Source organism: Panthera tigris, chromosome B1 (genome assembly GCF_018350195.1).
Source record: "Panthera tigris isolate Pti1 chromosome B1, P.tigris_Pti1_mat1.1, whole genome shotgun sequence".
Lineage (NCBI taxonomy): Eukaryota > Metazoa > Chordata > Mammalia > Carnivora > Felidae > Panthera > Panthera tigris.
The window spans coordinates 101,889,531-101,909,394 of record NC_056663.1 but is presented as its reverse complement, the minus strand read 5'-3'; the positions used below and the strand labels follow the sequence as shown (position 1 = coordinate 101,909,394).

General features: G+C 37.4%; 2 protein-coding genes across 3 annotated transcripts; one reads left to right on the top strand and one right to left on the bottom strand.

The window, feature by feature from the left end:
* The first annotated feature begins 42 nt into the window (after positions 1-42).
* EXOSC9 (exosome component 9) lies at positions 43-17,611 on the top strand. 2 transcript variants are annotated; one of them, XM_042983972.1, is made up of 12 exons: positions 43-188; positions 533-627; positions 1,569-1,688; positions 1,802-1,904; positions 2,800-2,937; positions 4,487-4,569; positions 6,145-6,277; positions 7,543-7,631; positions 8,337-8,483; positions 9,248-9,426; positions 11,416-11,494; positions 17,538-17,611. In XM_042983972.1, exons 1-12 carry the CDS (start codon positions 123-125, stop codon positions 17,548-17,550), a joined length of 1,245 nt encoding a protein of 414 aa, XP_042839906.1. In that variant the 5' UTR covers positions 43-122; the 3' UTR covers positions 17,551-17,611. The 2 variants fall into 2 exon arrangements, with proteins under 2 accessions (XP_042839906.1, XP_007087659.1); XM_007087597.2 differs by lacking the exon at positions 17,538-17,611 and adding an exon at positions 11,866-12,013.
* On the bottom strand, positions 11,491-19,449 carry CCNA2 (cyclin A2). The gene is made up of 8 exons (XM_007087628.2): positions 18,365-19,449; positions 17,347-17,590; positions 15,724-15,836; positions 15,302-15,525; positions 14,218-14,425; positions 13,689-13,802; positions 13,115-13,248; positions 11,491-12,749 (listed from the first exon to the last, which is right to left on the bottom strand). The coding sequence occupies exons 1-8, from the start codon at positions 18,575-18,577 to the stop codon at positions 12,701-12,703; spliced, it is 1,299 nt and encodes a 432-aa protein (XP_007087690.2). The 5' UTR covers positions 18,578-19,449; the 3' UTR covers positions 11,491-12,700.
* Positions 19,450-19,864: the final 415 nt, after the last annotated feature.

The following is a 19,864-nucleotide window of genomic DNA, read 5'->3' as shown; positions in this document are numbered from 1 at the left end:
CAGCCGCCGAGCTTTGATGACGTAAATTTCCTGCGCGTCCGAGCGAGCCGAGACGCGTGAAGAGGACCAAGTTCAGTTTTCCCGGCGGATTCCGGTGCTAGTGTGTCTTGTGCTCCTACAGCATGAAGGAGACGCCACTTTCAAACTGCGAGCGCCGTTTCCTACTCCGCGCCATCGAAGAGAAGAAGGTAAATGGCCCCGGGGAACTTCGCGGTGCGTGGATGCTCTGGTCGCCCGGCCGCTCCTAGTCTTCCGGCTTAGACAAGCAGAGCTGGCCTTCACAGGCCCAGGGAGCCCCTGAAATGAACCGCCGGTGCGTTCCCCCAATCCCTAAGGCTCTCCCCGCCCCCTCCAGTTCAGTTGAAGGCTGGAGTTACCCCAGCGACTATTAGTGCCGGGGGCACTTAGTTTCCACTCTCCTATGGGGAGTGGTTAGTATCCCACGTTTCTCCCAAATGTTTAGCCGTGGCATAAAGTAGCTGCTCAGTAAATATTTGTTGAAATAATAAACGAACGAATGTTGTGCTTACAGCGGCTGGATGGCAGACAAACCTATGATTATAGGAACATCAAGATCACGTTTGGAACAGATTATGGATGCTGTATTGTGGAACTTGGGAAAACAAGGTAACAAAGGATTCAAATTATTTAAAAGCGCAATAGGGAGAAGTTTAAAAGAACCTTATTGTTTGTTGTTTACAAAGCAGCTAAGAAGTGTGAACAGACTTCTTTGTTTCGTTGCCAAGATAAATATATTTTCTTTAATGCAAGAGTTTTTGGGTTTTATAGTTACATTTAAATTTTTAATCATATATTTAAAAAAATTTTTTTTTAATGTTTTTCAATTTTGAGAGACAGACAGAATGTGAGCGGGGGAGGGGCAGAGAGAGGGGGAGAGAATCAGAAGCAGGCTCCAGGCTCTGAGCTGTCAGCACAAAGCCCTATACGGGGCTGGAACTCAGGAACTGTGAGATCATGACCTGAGCTGAAGTCGGACACTTAACCGACTGAGCCACCCAGGCACCCAGTCATATTTTTTGTCACATGAGTGTCACATGGTTTTCTGATCTTTTCAAGTCATATATACAGCCAGCAGTAATTGCCCTGAGTTTGTAGTCCTACTTTTCTCGTTTTCCTGACACGAGAATTAGGTTTTTAATACTCGTTTGGAAGCTGTGAGGATATTGGTCAGATGTTAGCCAGATATGCCATATGGAAACTAAGAAATCTCAAGTTTTCATGCCATCTTGTTCAACAGATATTTGTTTTAGAAAAGAGAAGTAAAGATCATTGATCAAAAAATAGTGTATATATATATATATATATATATATATATATATATATAGTAATAAGATGTTTTTTCTTGTTATTTTTGGGGGTATGCCAATATGTGTTTATTTTCTGTATATACTCTATTATACTTTATACATAATTTCAACTTCTAATAACATACTGAGTATGTTATCACTCAGAGTAAGATTTAAACTTAATTGATATCTGTTTTAGGTTTTATTGTTAATTGGAAAGGAGATATATTTAGTTAACAGATTTGTACTTTATCTTTGCAGAGTTCTTGGACAGGTTTCCTGTGAACTTGTTTCTCCAAAACTCAATAGGGCAACAGAAGGTATTCTTTTTTTTAACCTTGAACTCTCTCAGATGGCTGCCCCAGCTTTTGAACCTGGCAGGTATTTAAATCTTCTTTTAAAGCTGCTTTAGCCAGATGAGAACCTAACAGCAAGCTGTTGTTTTAATACCTGGTGTTATATTTCATGACTTTATCCCATTCCTGTTTTCATAGGCAGTCAGATCTCTTGGTGAAGTTGAATAGACTCTTGGAAAGATGTCTAAGAAATTCGAAGTGTATAGACACTGAATCTCTCTGTGTTGTTGCTGGTGAAAAGGTGGGGAATATGCCCAAAATTATTAATCTTAGTTGAGTATTGTTGATTCATGGATTCCTGTATCTATACTCTTATTCTCAGCTTCTGTTAATTTAGTTTTATACTGATTCACTTCACTTCAAATGTCCCTGAGTGCTACCCATAGAACTTCATATCATCTCTCTGAAGGGACAATACACATTGGTGAAAGCATCAACTTGGATGTGTGTTAAAATGTCTTATTCAAAGAACTTGTGGTTTTTCATATATTCTGATTTATTTTCTTATGTTCTTTAAGTGACTTGATAGAAGCAGGTAATGTGTTCCTTTTTCATGAATGAAGAACTGAAGAACAGATTAAATCCTTTTGTATAGGTTTATTGACATAAAGGGTTACATAGGGGGGCAGTGGTAGGCGGACACTGGAAATAATACTCTCAATAAATTGTGCTGCATAATGATTTTAGAACTTTATTCTTGATTAGGGTATTTTGACTATCTTTTTGACTATCTTTGAATAGGATTCTTCCTATTTGGATTACTTGTTATTAAAATATTAAATATTTTTGACAACATTAAAATATTGTCGAGAAAACCTAAGAGTTTGAGGTTTTAAAGTTAGGAGACACAGTAAAAACATTTAGGCTTGGGGGTGGGGAAATCTTAGTTTTAATTGTATAGTGGTTCTATTTATTTAGAGTATATATTTTACTGTTGTCAGATGACTCAGAAAAGTGAACAATTGGTACGTCAGATGTTGGCTAGGCTTAACATTTTTTAAGTATTTTTTTATTGATAGGAGTAACTGCATGTTTTAACAGCAAGAGAAAAATTTGCACACAATGTTACTTTTCCTTATATATAGCCACTGGTTGTGATCAGTTAGGATTTATTTTTGTTTTAAATTCACATTCAGGTTTGGCAGATACGTGTGGACCTACATTTATTAAATCACGATGGGAATATTATTGATGCTGCCAGCATTGCTGCAATTGTAGCCTTGTGTCACTTCCGAAGACCTGATGTCTCTGTCCAAGGAGATGAAGTAACACTGGTAAGCTTCCATGATTTGAGCTAGGCTTATTCCTGTCATTGAATGAATATCCTTGAGGTGCAGGCAACTTATTAGTGAATTGTTACTATAGATGGTAATTAGGGATGTCCTAAAATTGATAAGGCCCAAATGATATATGGTCGAAATTGTCCTTGAAATCTCTTAAATCTCTTGTATTAAAGTGTCAATAAAAGCACACCCTATCTTCGTTTCTAGAATAAAACCAGATGACTTTTCTTGGGATTGAGCATTAGATGAAGTAGTTGGCTTAGGGACCATGTGTGTGAAAAACCCATGATTCTCAGCACACTGAGATACTTGTGCTTGTTACTCTGGCAAAAGTCCTTCAGAAACAACTGGAAGGCTTATTAAAACATGCTAAGCTCTACCCTCAGAAAAGGGGAGGGGTAGGATCTACAAATTTGTACTTCTAACAAAGGTCCCAAGTGATACTAATGCTGCCAGTGTAAGGGCCACATTTTGAAAACTGTTAACTTTTACTATTTCCGTTGCCTTTCTCTTTTTTGCTCGATATGTCAACTTCAGTTTCTATGAATTCATGCTGGAATGATAAAGGTACACTGTGGATAGTTTGAGTCTTGAAGTTATGAAAGTAAATATCACATGCATAAATTTCTGAGCAGTCATTCATGTGCTGCTTTTAGGCATTAGACTAGAGGAGACTCTTTAAAGATTTAGAAGTAGAGACAAAGGTTTCTTAACAATAGAGACATGTTCCCTGAGATAAGGGAATTGGTATAAGAAAGTAAAATAGAAAGATTAAAAAGTACTGTAGAGTTATTGCTGGTGGTAAAGTAGAATGGAACAGCCACATTGGAAAAGATTGGCAGTTTCTTAAAAACAAGTGTCAACCTGTACAGCCCAGCAATTCCATACCTAGGAATCTACTCAGGAGGAATGATAATACGTTTTTAGTAAAAGACTTTCATGTGAATGTTCATGGTAGTGTTATTCGTAATAGCCCCAAATCAGAAACAATCCAAATGTTTATCCACTGATAAGTCAAAAAACAAAATGCGGTGTCCATGCAGTATCCATACAGTGGAATACGATTCAGTAAAAAGAACCAGACTGTTGATACGTACTACAAGACGGATGAAACATGCTAACTTCAGAGGAAACTGATGTAAAAGACAAAATTACTTGATTCCACCTAAATGGAAAGCTTGGAGCTGGGAGTAGGAGTGAGAAGTGACTGCAGACAGGCTCAAGGAGATTTGGGAGGTAATGGATAGGTTAAAAAACTGGACTGTGGTGATGTTACATAACTATAAGTTTACTACAAAGTGAGTAGATATATACTTAAAATGAGTGGATTTTATGGTATTTATACCTCAATAAGTTTTTTTTGTTTTGTTTTTACATAAAGTTTTAAGGAACGAGTGGCAAAGTCAAACATAATTGTAAAAGAGTTATTTAAGTACTGAGGATTAAAGGGATTTCATTTTTTATTTTAATATTTGATGTGCCAGATATTTTTTATATGTTTATCATTTAGTGGCTAATTATTAAACTTGTTTCCAAACAGTACACACCTGAAGAGCGTGATCCTGTACCGCTGAGCATCCACCACATGCCCATTTGTGTCAGTTTTGCTTTCTTCCAGCAAGGGTAAGTCTCATTCTTATCGTGGACTGAAATTATAAATGCAGCTAGGACTTTTCTGTTCTGTTCAAATGTGCTATGGACAAATGAACAAATACCTCCTCTAATATTAAAGCACCTTGTAGGTTTTTTTTTTCTTCTTTGTAAGGGCATTAGTTGACAAAGAGCCTTTTCAATAGAATTGACAACACTTTTCATAGGATACTTAAAAATTTACTGCAGGATGGTGGTGCTAGAGATGTACAGGTGTTAGGAGAGTTGTGTGCTAGGCTGTAAGTAGGGAAAATGGGGTGAGAATTACTGTGGATTAATGGAAGACAGAGGACTTTGGAGCATGTTAGAGGAGCATATTAGGTGGAGTGGTTATAGCAGCAAGTCATAGGGGGAATGGTTCACAAATGGGGGAAAAAAAATCTAGTTTTCTTCATTTCTCTAGTAGTTTCTTCACAACTCACTGCTAATTCTTCCTACAACAGAAAAACTGGAGTTGTAGGTCCATGTAATGGTACCTTTAAATGAAAGCTTGAGCCTTATATCTCTTCAGAAACAAAGGGAGATATAAGTAAGGTATTTGAATAATTTTATGAATAAAAATAGAGAAAAGCTTTCAACTTTTACTCATTGTAGTGTAGAATTTCATTAGCGGGAAAATAGACTGTCCAGTAGAAATACAACATGAGCCGTGTATCTAATTTTAAATTTTCCAGTAGCCACATTAAAAGTAAAAGGAAACAGGGTTGCCTGGGTAGCTTAGTCGGTTAAGTGTCCGACTTTGGCTCAGGTTGTGATCTTGCCGTTAGTGAGTTCGAGCCCTGCATCAGGCTCTGTGCTGTCAACTCAGAGCTTGGAGCCTGCTTCAGATTTTGTGTCTCCCTCTCAGTTCTCCACCTGCCGCCCGCCCCCCCCACTTGCACTCAGTCTGTCTTTCTCTCAAAAATAAACATTAAAAAAAAGAAGAAACAGATAAAAATTTTATATATATTTTACTTATATCGAAAATATTAATATATAATATCTTAAAAATTATTCGTGAGATGTTTTACATTCTTTTAGCTCTACTAAGTCTTTGAAATCCAGTATTTTTCACTCATGTACATCTCAATTTGGACTAGCTGCATTTCAAAGGCTCAATAGCCACATGTCACTAGAGACCAACATTATACAGTGAGGAAATAGTATTTTTTTAAAGAGACATTAGCAGAACCTGGAAAAACTTCAGAGTATAGGATACCAGGGAGCCTTTAAAATTAACCAAATTAATGTTATCTAAGTTTTTATTAATGAGCCACAAGTCATTTCATCAAAGTGATAGCATTAGGTTTAGAATATATATTATTTAAATAAAACCAATATGAACTTAAGTGGTTTTACTCTAATAGTTACTGATACTCACTTACCATTCATTTTGTCCATTAAAAAGTAGAATTCTCATCTCATTTCATTAAAGTGACTCAAATCCACGGGCTCAGACCTTCACTGTGTTAAACTTTATTAATGCTATCTTTTAAAAATGTTCATTATCTTAAAATTGACAGGCATTCAGCCTCAGATTTGCTTAGGTCTATTTAACATTCATTTCAGTACATATTTATTGGTGGATCCCAATGAACGAGAAGAACGTGTAATGGATGGCTTGCTGGTGATTGCCATGAACAAGCATCGAGAGATTTGTACTATCCAATCCAGTGGTGGGATAATGCTGCTGAAGGATCAAGTTAGTGCTTTGATTAATGTTTTCTTAATAGGTCTTGGGGCACCTGGGTGGCTCAGTCGGTTAAGCATCCGACTCTTGATTTCGGCTCAGGTCATGGTCTTGTGGTTCATGAGCCTGCTTGGATTCTCTCTTCCTCTCTCTCTTTGTCCCTCCCCCACTCTCCATCTCTTTCTCTCTCTCAAAATAAATAGACTTAAAAATTAAAAAAAAAAAAAAAAAAGAACAGTTCTCTTTTTTTTAGAAGCTTTTTCTTGTTTAACTAAAATCCATCAAGGATGTTTTCAATGTTTGATTCTAGGGTATGTTAGAATCTGGTTTCAATATTATCATTATGTTCCTTTGGTAGCTGCAAGGGATCCTCCTTTCTTCCTTCCTGCTCCATTTATGGCCGTCCAGAGTCTAGCCCTTCTATGCAGAGGAACACTTTTTTCCTTCCAGTGAGGAAAGAGATTCATATCCCTATTCAAAAAAAAAGTGTCCAAAAAGTAGAAATTAGGTAAAAAAGATAGTTTTACTCTCAGAAGTTGGGTACAATAAGCAGTAGTTCTCAAATACAGCTACATATCAGATTCACATGGAGGCTTTTAGAAGATAGATCAACATATAGCATATAGCACAGGTGGGGCAGAGGCTGCTTTAGTTGGAATTCCAGTTATGCCTTATACTAACTGATCTTTTACAAATGATTTAATATCTTTGTGCCTTGGCTCCGTTATCTGTAAAATAGGGAATATTGACACCTTGTTAAAAAAGAATGTAGTAAGTACACATAGATATATTGCACTGTGTAACATTTCTTAAGTATGCTGTAAATGTTAGTTTCTATTACCATTCTAAGACCATTACCAGATCCCTATTTCCAGAGATTCTAATCCATTAGGTCCCTGAGGTCTTGGAATCTCTGCTTTATAGAAGTTTCCCTGGGGACACTGTAGCCATGACTTGAACTAGTGCTTTGTGGATCACTCACTCACACAGCAAGGTAGTTAGTGCATCCCTGAGTATATAATATATGACTGTGGCCTTTTCAGTGGTATCTTTTACACTGTCAGGGAAGTTTTTGGTCTGTTTTCTTAATATGATAATCCTTCAGATATTTTAAAACAATGCTCACATTTTGCATTAATTTGTGTTTACATTGTATTTTCATATTTGAAAAGGTCAGGCTTATAAAGGTAGAAAAACTGTTCTCATATGCATAGTTTTGTTAGAGAAAGCTATGTAGTTTGGTGTCTTTAAATAACAGAATTCACTTTTATAAATAGGTATTGAGATGTAGTAAAATAGCTGGTGTGAAAGTATTGGAAATTACAGAGCTAATACAGAAGGCTTTGGAGAATGACCAGAAAGTTAGGTAAGTTTAATTTTTTTAGAACTAAACGTTCTAATCTATTATTTTTAATAGATTTTTCCATTAATGACTTTTCTTGCACAAGGGTAACCATGTAATTTTCACACTCCATCGTCCATTATTTGTTAATCTAATTTGAATATACATACTACTTAATATTTTTTGAAAGTTGATGGAACTGTTATATTGTATTCTAATTTAAACATAATCTGTATTGAGAAGCCACAGAATATTTTTCTATAAAAAAATGAACACTTTTTTCAGAAAAAAGAATCTAGTAGCCCAAATTAACAGAAGGAACACAAACTGGGGTTGGTTACCATCTCTGTTTCCTACTGTGTGACATTAAGCAAGATCTATAACTTATCACTTCAGTATTCTATAATATGAGAGGTAATACCTATTTGGTTAATACCTATTGGTAGAACTGGTTTGAAGATTCGATAACAATATACTTTTAAGCACTTAGCATTTGCCTGGCACATGGTTCAGTAAATGGTAATTATAGTAACTTTTTTATTTCTATTGATAAGCATAATAAATTGGTGAGGTTTAGTCAAATAGCTTTTTTCTAATTTTTCTCCTCCATCAAAAGGATAAAATGGTTGACTTTTCCCTTCCTGTTTTCTCTTCCCTCTCTCATTCCCCCCTTTTCACTTCTCTTCACCCCCAAATACAAAAAAAACAAAACAAAAAACACCCACACAGGAAAGAAGGTGGCAAGTTTGGCTTTGCCGAGTCTATAGCAAGCCAAAGAATCACAGCATTTAAAATGGAAAAGGCCCCTATTGATACCTCTGATGTGGAAGAGAAAGCAGAAGAAATTATTGCGGAAGCTGAACCTCCTTCAGAAGTGTATCTTTATTGGGTGGTTTTTTCAGGAACAGAATTCATGTCATTTTTGGCGTCATTAGGTATATGGGAAGGTGTGCATACTGAAGTTTGTTTTCTGAAACACTGCTTTGTTAGAGAAAGCATTTAAGATACAAGATAGTGATTAGTTATATTAAGTCCTTGGTGTAACATCCACCTCTTTAGCTATCCTACAAAAACAAGAAATAATCTATCTTAACAAATTCGCACCATTTTATTTTCCTTTGGAAAATGTTTTTCATTTATTTTGAGAGACAGAGGAAGCAGATGAGGAGCGAGAGAGAGAATCCCAAGCAGGCTCCACACTGTCAGCACAGATCCCTATATGGGGCTTGAACTCATGAACCAAGATTATGACCTGAGCCAAGATCATGACCTGAGCCGAAGAGTCGGACACTTAACTGAGTCACCCAGGTGCACCTGGAAAATTGTTCTTTAATCTCAATGGCATGGTCAAGCATTTTATATACTATAAACATTGTTCTTGGAAATTATTTATTCATCCAATTGCCAAATTTATTACTACAACTGTTAAAAGCCAGTATGTCTTGTTGTTTCTCACCATTGTTTCCATAAAATCTTATGTGAGTTACATGTTTTTTTCTTTATTGGTCAGCCATCCCGTAGCGTAACTATTAGTAAAATTTTTACAAACAAACTTGAGGAACACTTCAGTCTTGAAACCTTCATTCTCATCTTTTTTAACACTGCATCAAGTAGCAGTAAAGTTTTCTTAACTTGTTACGTGTTTCTAAACCTGTGCTTTGGACTCCTGGAACTGCCCAAATTGGAGAGGGAATAGAAAACTCCTGGGGTGACCTTGAAGACTCTGAGAAGGAAGAGGATGGTGGTGGCAGTGATGAAGCTATCATTCTTGATAGTATAAAAATGGACACTAGAGAAGTCTCCAATATTGGAAGTCAAGGTAGGTAACACTTTATTTACGGCTTTTATGTAATACATGTGAATCTTCCTATTGTAGGGATCTTATTTTTGTATTGGCAGTTCTTTTTTTAAAGGGGCTAAATATTTTGTGATTTAAATTTCAGTTAAGCTGTTGATGCTAAACTATATTACTCCAGTTCTTTCCTAAAACAATGTGCTTATCTTTGTGGAGTAGTGGTATTTTGGTATGTAGTGGCATTTTTAATAATTTTTTTCTTTTGTATGTATATCTGAGCCAATTTTAAAGGGAGGCTTTTCTTAAAGATTTCATTACTACATGCTGTTTTTCCTTTGTAGTTTCTAGACTCAAACATAAAAAGCCCATATCGTAACATCTTTTAGAGTAGTACTTTCCAAATAGAACTTTCTTTAATGTTAGGAATGTTCTATATGTACACTGTTCAATAAATATAATAGCCACTAGCCACATGCAGATACTGAGCATTTGAACTGTGGTTTGTGACACAAGAATTTTAAATTTTAATTTTAGTTAAAATTAAATAGCCGTATATGGCTATTGTATCAGAGTGGTATTAGAACATACAAAACTCTAGAATTACCTGGAATACTGTAGAACTGAAGAAAATTGTTTTTAACCTGTGGTTATTTTTACTGTTAGGAAAGCCAGTTTCTTGCTTGGCCCATAATAATCGCAAAATTTTTTTTTCTTAATGTAGTAAAAACAAATCATACAAGTTTGGATGTAGGAAGTAGGCTGGCAGAGAACTAAAGGGTGCATTTACTAAATCTGGCTGAAAAAAATAGTGAAGGGGATACTGTTTATGTATATAATATGCATAGCTGCCTACTGTCAAGGAATGAAATTATTGCCTATAAACATTGCTAAGAGCCTGCTAGGGTTTTTATAAGGAAAAAAAAATCCCCATTGATTGGGACCCTTAGGTATTTATTTACTGTATTTTTACACCAAGATAAGCTGCTTGAATGCAGGGACTGTGAATGAATCGTTAGAATTTCATGTCATTGCATATAGATCAGCCACGCTTTTAAATGCTGCATAGAATTGTAGGTTTGACAATAACTAGGTTGGCCTAATCATTCCCTTGTTACCACTTTCTGTTACAGTGCTCCAGTAGCAGTAGGCATCCTTGCATATGCCTCTTTATATATTTGTGAAATATTTTTCTAAGATTAATAAGGTTAATGCTAAACACTCAGTTGCTGCTTTGAAGAATAGTATTTTCAACTGAATAATCAAAGTGGACCTAAGATAATTGGGAGGATAAAGCAGGTAAAGCCTTTCTCCTTGTGGAAGACAAGGAGAAACTAACTGAAAACTCAAAGACTTGATATGCCAACTGGGAAAAGGGTTAATTCACATTTTATGTATATCGTTCATTAACTAAGGCTTAGGAGAAAAACTGGTCAAAGATAAAGAATACAAATGGCCAGTAACATATTTCATAGGCAACCCTAGTAGTAACAAAGGAAATAAATTCAAGGCAAAAGGGGATGTTTTCTGACTACTGTATTAGGCAATATTAAAAATGTCACCATTGGCAAGTGTGAATAGGAAGATGGATTCTTCATATACTTATTTCTCGGGGTATAAATTGGAACAGTATTTTTGCAGAATTTGGCAAAATATCTTTTAGAATGTGTATGCCTTTTGACCCAATAATTCTGCTTCTAGGTATTTTCCTTCCAGTGTTGTTTCTAATAGAAAGTTATATAGATTTTTTTTCTCCTATTATGACATGTATGAAATGTAATTATATTGAACACATATAATTGTCCCGTAATTACAGAATTTTTAGGAAATAAAGTAATGTTATTTTTCAGAGCTCCAAGGAATTACTTAAGGAAAAGAACCAAGTAGTTCTGTAAGCCTCCACTCAGAGTAGTTTGGGATATTTGTACAGAAATAGAATGTTAGAACTGCTGACCTAAACCCATGTGGAAAATTTCCAAGAGATTATTTATATTGTTTCCTTAACATTTTCTTAAGATGCCCCCATAGTACTCTCAGACAGTGAAGAGGAAGAAATGATCATTTTAGAACCAGACAAGAATCCAAAGAAAATAAGGTAACAAGTTTCTGATTTATTTCAAGTGTATACACATACTCAAGACTTTTCTGGTTTTATTCTCATCTTATCCTACTATAAACAGACACCCCCTTTTTAATTTGAAATCCAGCTGTTCTTTCTGTGGTTTCTTCAAACTGAGATTTAAAAACATTAGGACCTAATTCTATAAAACTGGATTACTTTTAAAGTAATACTGCATTTTATTCTCATAGTTGGCAAGTGTTCTATATTCTACTGGAAGAAATAAGGCCTCCTATTTTGGTAATCCAAAATTAACGAGCAAAATATTATGAGTGTGGCAAACCACCCATGGTATCAGCTTGTAGTGCTAATACTGTTAGTAAACTGTTAATTTATTTTATTCACAGAACACAAACCATCAGTGCAAAACAAGAAAAAGCACCAAGTAAAAAGCCAGTGAAAAAGAGAAAAAAGAAGAGAGCTGCTAATTGAAGCTCACATAGTTGTATATTTGTGTATATAACTATTAAAAGGATATTTATTCAGTGCTAATAACTTTGGGTATTTTTCTCTTCACAAATCCATTATAAAATCTAGTCAATTCCATAATAGTTTTTTACATTATGCTTTAAAATAAACCTTTTGGACAACTTAACAGGTTTTAAATAACTGTCACTTCAGTAAAGTGTAAAAGTTGATGAGGAATGAAAAAGCATTTTCATAGTGTGTACAAAGAGCTGAAAGATTCTCAGGATCATCACAACAGATAAATAAGCACAGATTTATTCCAGATATGCTTGGATTATGCGCAAGTCACCAAATTGATCCAGTGGCTTAGGAAAATGGATGCTCAAACTTTTATCCATTTTCCTACACAAGAGAAGCCTTCCCAGTCCCCTTCTATAGTAAATGAAATTAATTTTTCTGAGTGATACCGTAGTCAAATCAAATTTGACTTACAAAACCAAATTTTCTAAATCCATTTATTCTTATTCTTATTGTGCTGACAGCTGGCATCATTAATACTTTAAACCACTTAAAATTAGCCAAATATCTCAGATAGTTACATGTACAAAAGATATACAAATTAAAACCATTTAAAAAGTAATAGATACCATAATTTGTACTTGACCCTAACTTCTGTATTCAGAAATGATTGTAAAGATTAAAACCTTAGAAAAAACTGTACACCATATACTTGGAGTGATTTACATCTTAGAAAGCAAAGGCAGTCTTTCACTGTTACACATTTAGTGTCTCTGGTGGGTTGAGGAGAGAAACACCATGATACCTGGAAATAGGGAAAAAAAAAAAAAAAACTGTAAATATTCATTGGGTAAAGGGGCTCATGGAATGATACATATACTAGGAACTCAAAAATCCTGTTTGTATGCTGACTGAGTTAATGGTTATACAATCATTGTCTGGTCCACAAAACATGCACGCATACCCGTTCCTCTCCCCTCTTTTCCCTCAAATGCAGGACAGAAAGGGTAACTACAGCATACTCAGAACACCTGGCCTGCTAAGAGAACAGTTTCTTAGGGAGGCTGTGTCTGTTTTGTGAATCCTTTGATAAAGTTAAAATGTCAGGTGTCCCAGAATCATGCAATAGCCTGGAAAAGCAAGCTTCTTTAGTATCATGTTAATTCTTACTTTGAACTTTTATACTTTTCCCTTATTGACTGTTGTGCGTGCTGTGGTGCTCTGAGGTAGGTCTGGTGAAGGTCCATGAGGCAAGGCTTAAGACTTTCCAAGGTATATCCAGTCTTTTGAACTAAAGATTCAGGCTGCAGAGAAGTGGGTAGAGAAGCACTGAGTTTTGTTTTTAGGAACAGACACCAAACATAATGAGTTAGTAGTTGGCATTAAGCTGGAGTTTCGTTAAATTTCAGGGCCAACACCTCCAGCTAAGAAATCTAGTTTTCTCAAGTCATTATTCCATCTTTTATGCTGACTTTGGTCAATTTTTACTACTTTCCCTGCCAGCAGCAGGTCTTATGGCCTGATCCTTTAAGCACACCTTTCAAATCCAAGTAATAACTAAGCTTTCTACCTAACAAACATACATTACTAAATAGGTAAGACACTTTAAACAGTGCAGATTTTTTGAAGTTTTTCCAGGTTAGTACCTCTAGACTACCATCTCTTGTATAGGACAATTATCTGACTTAACTGACACAACTATTTAAGTTGCAAGGCAGAAGTGTGAAGACATCGAAATACATACCCAGCTTTGTCCTGTGACTGTGTAGAGTGCTAAATGAAACGCTGCTGCAGCAATAACTGATGGCAAATACTTTAGGTATGGGTCAGCATCTATCAAACTTAATTCTCCCAAAAACTGCAATGAAAATGTAAATATACTTTATGATCACAAGAGCTCTAGAATTCAAACCTCAAATCCTTGCCTTCTGTCCTAATATTTTCCTGTTTTTAAGACTGGCTCTATGGCAACCATAGGAAAAAAAAATTGTCACAGCCCTTATCCATTATCTTAGTGTTTTGCTCCATCTTCATCCTGTATTTTTTCCTCTTTTAATAATTTTTAAAACTCTTCTGGCTACCATTTCCCAAGACTCAATCCTCATTCCACTACTCCTAGTTACTTTCGAATTCATGTTACCTTTCACCAATGGTAGGTTCTCTTTATACTATAGCATTAACTTGTCCCCTAAATACTAAATCCCTTGACCAAAGCTATGTAATTAAACTGTGTGACCTAAGAATCTTCATTCAACAAAATGAAAAGAACTTACCATTGCTAAACTTTCAACTTTGCAGTTGGCAGACTGCTGATGCAGAAAGTATTGGGTAAGAAATTGATTTACTGTTGGTGCAGCTAGGTCAAAAGCAAGCACTTTCAAAACTAGATGCTCCATTCTCAGGACTTGTTTCTTGGTATAGGTATCATCTGTAATGTACACAAACTCTGCTACTTCTGGGGGGTATATTTCTTCAAACTTTCTACAATGAAAAAAGTTTTAAGTAATCAGTCTTTCCAAAAGAGAAGCAAGCTGTTTATCTAATTCTGAAATCGCTTTAGCAGAATACATGGAATGAGTCCCAAACCTACACTCCACCAGTTGCCTGTTTCCACTGATTTTGACCATTACCAGCAGAGACTAGATAGATGCTAACTGAAAGACCCAAATCAATACAGGACTCGTGGGACATCTGTCCCAATGCAGTCAAATAAGAGGCCTAAGAGTTCCCAAGATGGTAACAATGCCAGAGTTCAAGTAAATGAAAATTTAGGAAATTCTTAGAAAAATAAACATTTTTAGTTTTTAAATCTAATTTCCATGTCTTAAGAAGATATGATTTTATGCCAGAAAGCACTTTTTGATGGAAGGAACCACACTTTTTTAAATTTGGTAATCTAGTCCAAGTGTATTAAAAAGTAGCCAGTCGGGGCGCCTGGGTGGCTTGGTCGGTTAAGCATCCGACTTCAGCTCAGGTCATGATCTCACGGTCCATGAGTTCGAGCCCCGCATCGGGCTCTGTGCTGACAGCTCAGAGCCTGGAGCCTGTTTCGGATTCTGTGTCTCCCTCTCTCTCTGCTCCTCCCCTGCTCGTGCTCTCTCTCTCTCTCAAAATAAATAAACATTAAAAAAAAAAAAAAAAAAAAAGTAGCCAGTCTCCATCTTTAAGGTACCCTGGAATCTAGATCTGGGAAAATTAATATCCTAAACTAGTTTCCACACTGTTTCATGCTGCTACCCCCAAAGTAGCTTCCAACTCTGCCTTGTGTATATTAAAATGTCAGTGTTAAAAATCACAACCTCTTCCTTACACAGAAAGGTACCAATCACTTAATCCAACAAACCAAGTTGGACTTACGAGGCTAACAGCATAGCAGCAGTGCCCACAAGCTGAAGTTTTCCTCTCAACACAGACATCGATGAAAGGAACCTATCAATGTAGTTCACAGCCAAATGCAGGGTCTCATTCTGTAGTTTATATTCTTCTCCTACTTCAACTAACCAGTCCACAAGGATAGCCCTCATACTGTTAGTGATGTCTGGCTGTTTCTTCATGTAACCCACTTTAGGCTTACATTTAACCTGTTGAGACAGTTACTTAGTATAATATTAAAATTACAATTAGATTATTCTACCATTAACAAAGATGCCACATACCAGAAACATCAGTATAACATTAGACTAATTCACCACCAGTTAAGGAACTTAAAAACATCCTCTCAGTTTCATTTTGCCACAATGAGTAAAACCGTATAAAAATTGGATTCAGAGAGCTGTTACCTCCATTTCCCTAAGGTATGTGTGAATGTCCTCATGGTAGTCTGGGACTTCATTGACACTCATTGGCTTTTCATCGTCTAATACAATTGATATGTCCATAGTATGTGGTGACTCTGGGAGAATACAGAAGTTATGATTAAGTTCATTGTTTAATTTTCTAATTAATAGCCAAAACTGCCCTTGTAAGGAGTCCCATATGAAAGCATTTATTTCATCCAACTAAAAAGGGCTGTTCATGAAAAAGTACAAAGAATAGTTCACTGTGGTTTTAGTACCCCCTCTCCACTTGGTTTTAATCAATAAGAAAAAATACTAATAGGCCACTAAAAGGAAAATGAGTTTGAAGATCAAGTACTATGTTAATATTCATATTCCATGAGAAATAAGAGCAGATGGCACAGTGATTCTGTTAGGACTGAGTTAAAATCCAAAACAGTCTGGAGATAGTATGTAGTATTTATCCTGAGAGTTTGCAGACCCCAAAGTCTGACATATTCAAAGTACAATCTAGGCACTAACTAAGAAGCAGTGCTTCTATGAGTGTATGAATGAGAAAATGAGGTTTGTTACAAGCAGTTCAAACAAATTAACACTATAATCAACAAGTGATTCATGTCTGTAACTTTAAATTATCTTTTAAGGCAAAGAATATCATTAATTATTCTTTTCACTTCAGGGTTCGCTTTGAGGTTAAAATTTGTGGCAAACTTTAAATAAAAATACAAACTTTACTTTATTTCCAAAAGATTTTCCTGCGATTTCTAGACCACTTCTCACAGTAGAACTAGAGACTAAACTTAATGAGTTGCCCAGTGACTCAGCAGACCTATGGTAAAGAAGTTGCATAAACTGTTGGCAGAGCTGTCTTTATAGCAGCTACTTTTATTTTTATGTGGTTAAGTGCAAAGCCATGGTTCAATGCTTGACTTACAGTAGAATAATGTCCCTCTCTGGTATCAGACTGGATTTACAGAAACAAAATTTTAAAGCTATAACAGACGGGTGCCTGGGTGGGTCAGTTAGTTAAGCATCCGACTTCAGTTCAGGTTACGATATCACCATTCGTTCAAGCCCTGCATCAGGCTCTGTGCTGACAGCTCAGAGCCTGAGGCTGCTTCGGAGTCTCCCCCTCTCTGCCCCTTCCCTGCTCACGCTGTCTCTCTCTCTCTCAAAAATAAATGTTACCTTAAAGCTGTAAGAGATGTTAGATATCACAATATTGAAAGCTGCATCCTTTTCAAATACTCTGAGTGGTATGTACAAAGTGAGTCTTATGAATACAACTGAAATCTATTCGTTCATAAATGTGCTAAGGATCAAGTAAGAAAATGTCTTAAAGTACAAAATAGCATTAATGAAGCCTATTTTTTAAAGAAAGAGATTATTATTATTATTTTTTATTTTAGAGTGTGGGAGTGAGCTGGGGAGAGGGGCAGAAAGGATCTCAAGCAGGCTCCGTGCTCAGCAGGGAGCCCGGTGTGGGACTTGATCCCACAACCCTGGGATCATGGCCTGAGCCGAAATCAAGGGTCAAAAGTTCAATCCAGTGAGCCACCAGGCTCCCCCAGTGTATTTAATAATTACGATTACATTGATTTGATACAGATGTTCTTTAAAACTTACCAAAACTACCATCCATTGGATAATCCAGAGGTACCAGTGGTTTTCTTGGTCCAGATAAAGTAATGGCTGAATTAAAAGCCAGGACATTTTCATGTTCTGTTTTTTTAGATTCAGCTGGCCTCTTTTGAGTCTCTTCTTCTGCTTCATCCACATGAATGGTAAATGCAGGCTGTTTACTGTTTGCTTTCCAGGGAGGAACAGTGACATGCTCATCATTTATAGGAAGATCCTTAAGAGGTGCAACCTAAAAAGAAATAAATATTTGGCTTTGAGCCTGTTGAATGGAGTTTTGGTTTCTTCCCCTTATGGGTCTCAGTGTCTGCTTTTTACTCCCAAATACTCAGGAAATTAAACTGGGGCAAAGTCCATGCGTAAAGTTTGAGTGGCTGAAGAAAGGGATGTTTAAATTCGTTACAGGCATTCCTACATAAGTTATAAAAAGAGTCACACTAAGTGGAAGATACAAAACTAATCAAGGCCATAAGATGGGTGGAGGGGCAGGCTGAGAAATGACAAGTTTAGGAGAGCCGGCAAAGAGGTGTCGGTTCACTACTTTCGCCCAAGGGTGGAGCAACCGAGCAAATCCGGCAAAATGGCGGAATTTACTAAAAGCAAAGTATTTTTTATACCCTTTCTTAAAGTTGAGGTAATCTTAACCATATGGAGAGGGGAAGGAGGTCCAGATACTAGGGCAGGGCCTGGGGTTTAAAGCGGCGAGAAAAGCGCGGACACACGTAGGACTTGATTAGGGTTTGGTTTGACTCCCATTATCTATAGAAAAACATCCCCAATAAACAGCAGACAGGCAACATAACACAGCTGGCGAAGAGAGCAATGGGGGAGAAGCTATTAAGTGGCATCCCACACGCCAGAAAACTAGGGATCAAGGTGACTCAAGACCCAGGACTCCCTTTAAAAAGCTCGGAAGATGCTTTCTTGCCACGCTCCTCGGCCTGCTAAACCTCGTGCAAAACTCCCGCTCGGCCCACCCTCCTGCCGATACCGCTCATCTCTTTACCCGTCGTGTCTTGGGCCTCTGCTGCGGTGCTGGAACGCGCGGATTCCCAGCCTTGAGTACGGCCAGCCCGGCACGAGTGCGGGGCTGCTGGGCGGGCGCCACCTTCTCAGGGTTGATGTTCTCCTGGTCCTCTTGGAGCTCCGTATGCTGCAATGTTAGCAGCGCCGAGCCCGCCTCGCGGGACGCAGGCCCCGGCGCGGAGCTGCCCAACATCACTGCTCCCGGGGTCGCGGCGGAATCAGCCTGGGGCGCCTAGCGGCGTGTACTCCGTCCCGCCGACCCCAACAAGAAACGCTCCCGCCGTAGCAATCCGCCGCAGCCCGGGCCAGCCTGCCCGCTTGAGATCACGGAGTTCCAAGTAAGTTGAGAAAGGCGTAGGCAGGAACTGCCGGGCGTGGAGGGCTAAAGACGCCCCCGAGATGTCGCGAGCAGCCCGCCGGAGCGGCGGCTGTTCATGCAGTTCAAGTATCCCGCGACTATTGAAATGAGCCAATGGAAAGGGCCGACGCCCGTGACGTCACTCTAGGCGACACAGTCGCAGGCGAATGAAGGCGGCCGCGAAGGCCACGGAGCAGAGGGGGAGAAACGCCGAACGGCGGCGGGAGGGAAAACGCCTGCGCCGAGCGAAGAGGCGGGTCCCGAGTTTCTGGTGACTTTAAACTGGGCCACTAGGTGATCCCTGGGCTCTGGGCTAGGGCTGCCTCTTGGATAAACTGAGTTAAACTTAAGCAGTTATTAGTGAGCCACCCCAGTCGTTAGCTGTGGAACCTTCAGTTAGCCTGCCTGGTTTCCCAAGGTCTAAAATCTGACCCAGCCACTTACTGGCCTGGTAGTCGTGGACCAGTTATTTAATGTCTCTGATCCTCAGTTTTCTTATCTATTAATTGGGAGTAATGTCTACATGTCATACGGCTCTCATGATTATATAATGAGCATAAATCATTTACCCGCTGCTAACGTAATAACTGACATTCAAGTGGTAGACTATAATATCTTACCATTTAGGTGTTTCTTCAGTCATGCTTTTTAATTTATCTAATGAAGATGCAATTAAGTAAGGTGCCACTTTGAACTACTGTTGATATCTATATAATAAATACATATATATATGATACGCATCATATATACATATGATACATCATGATACATATATATGATACATCATATATATAACATATATATAAAAAAATAGTAATGTACTACAAGAAATTCAACTAGACAGTCACTGATTTTGATGAATATTTTGCCAAGCTGTGGCAGCCAACAAAAAGCACCAGTGAAATTCTAGTGACCTAGATATAATTATTTGTTCCATTTAGAAATGAAGGTTAAATATAATAAAAATATGACCTTATTAAAAGAAAACTCTCAGTGATATGTGACTTTAACAAATTTTCAAATTTAATATACAAGGCTTGCATATAATAAATATAATGGTATATGATTAAGAAGCATTACTGTTTTCTGACAAATTCATGAATGTGCCCTTCTTGAAAACAT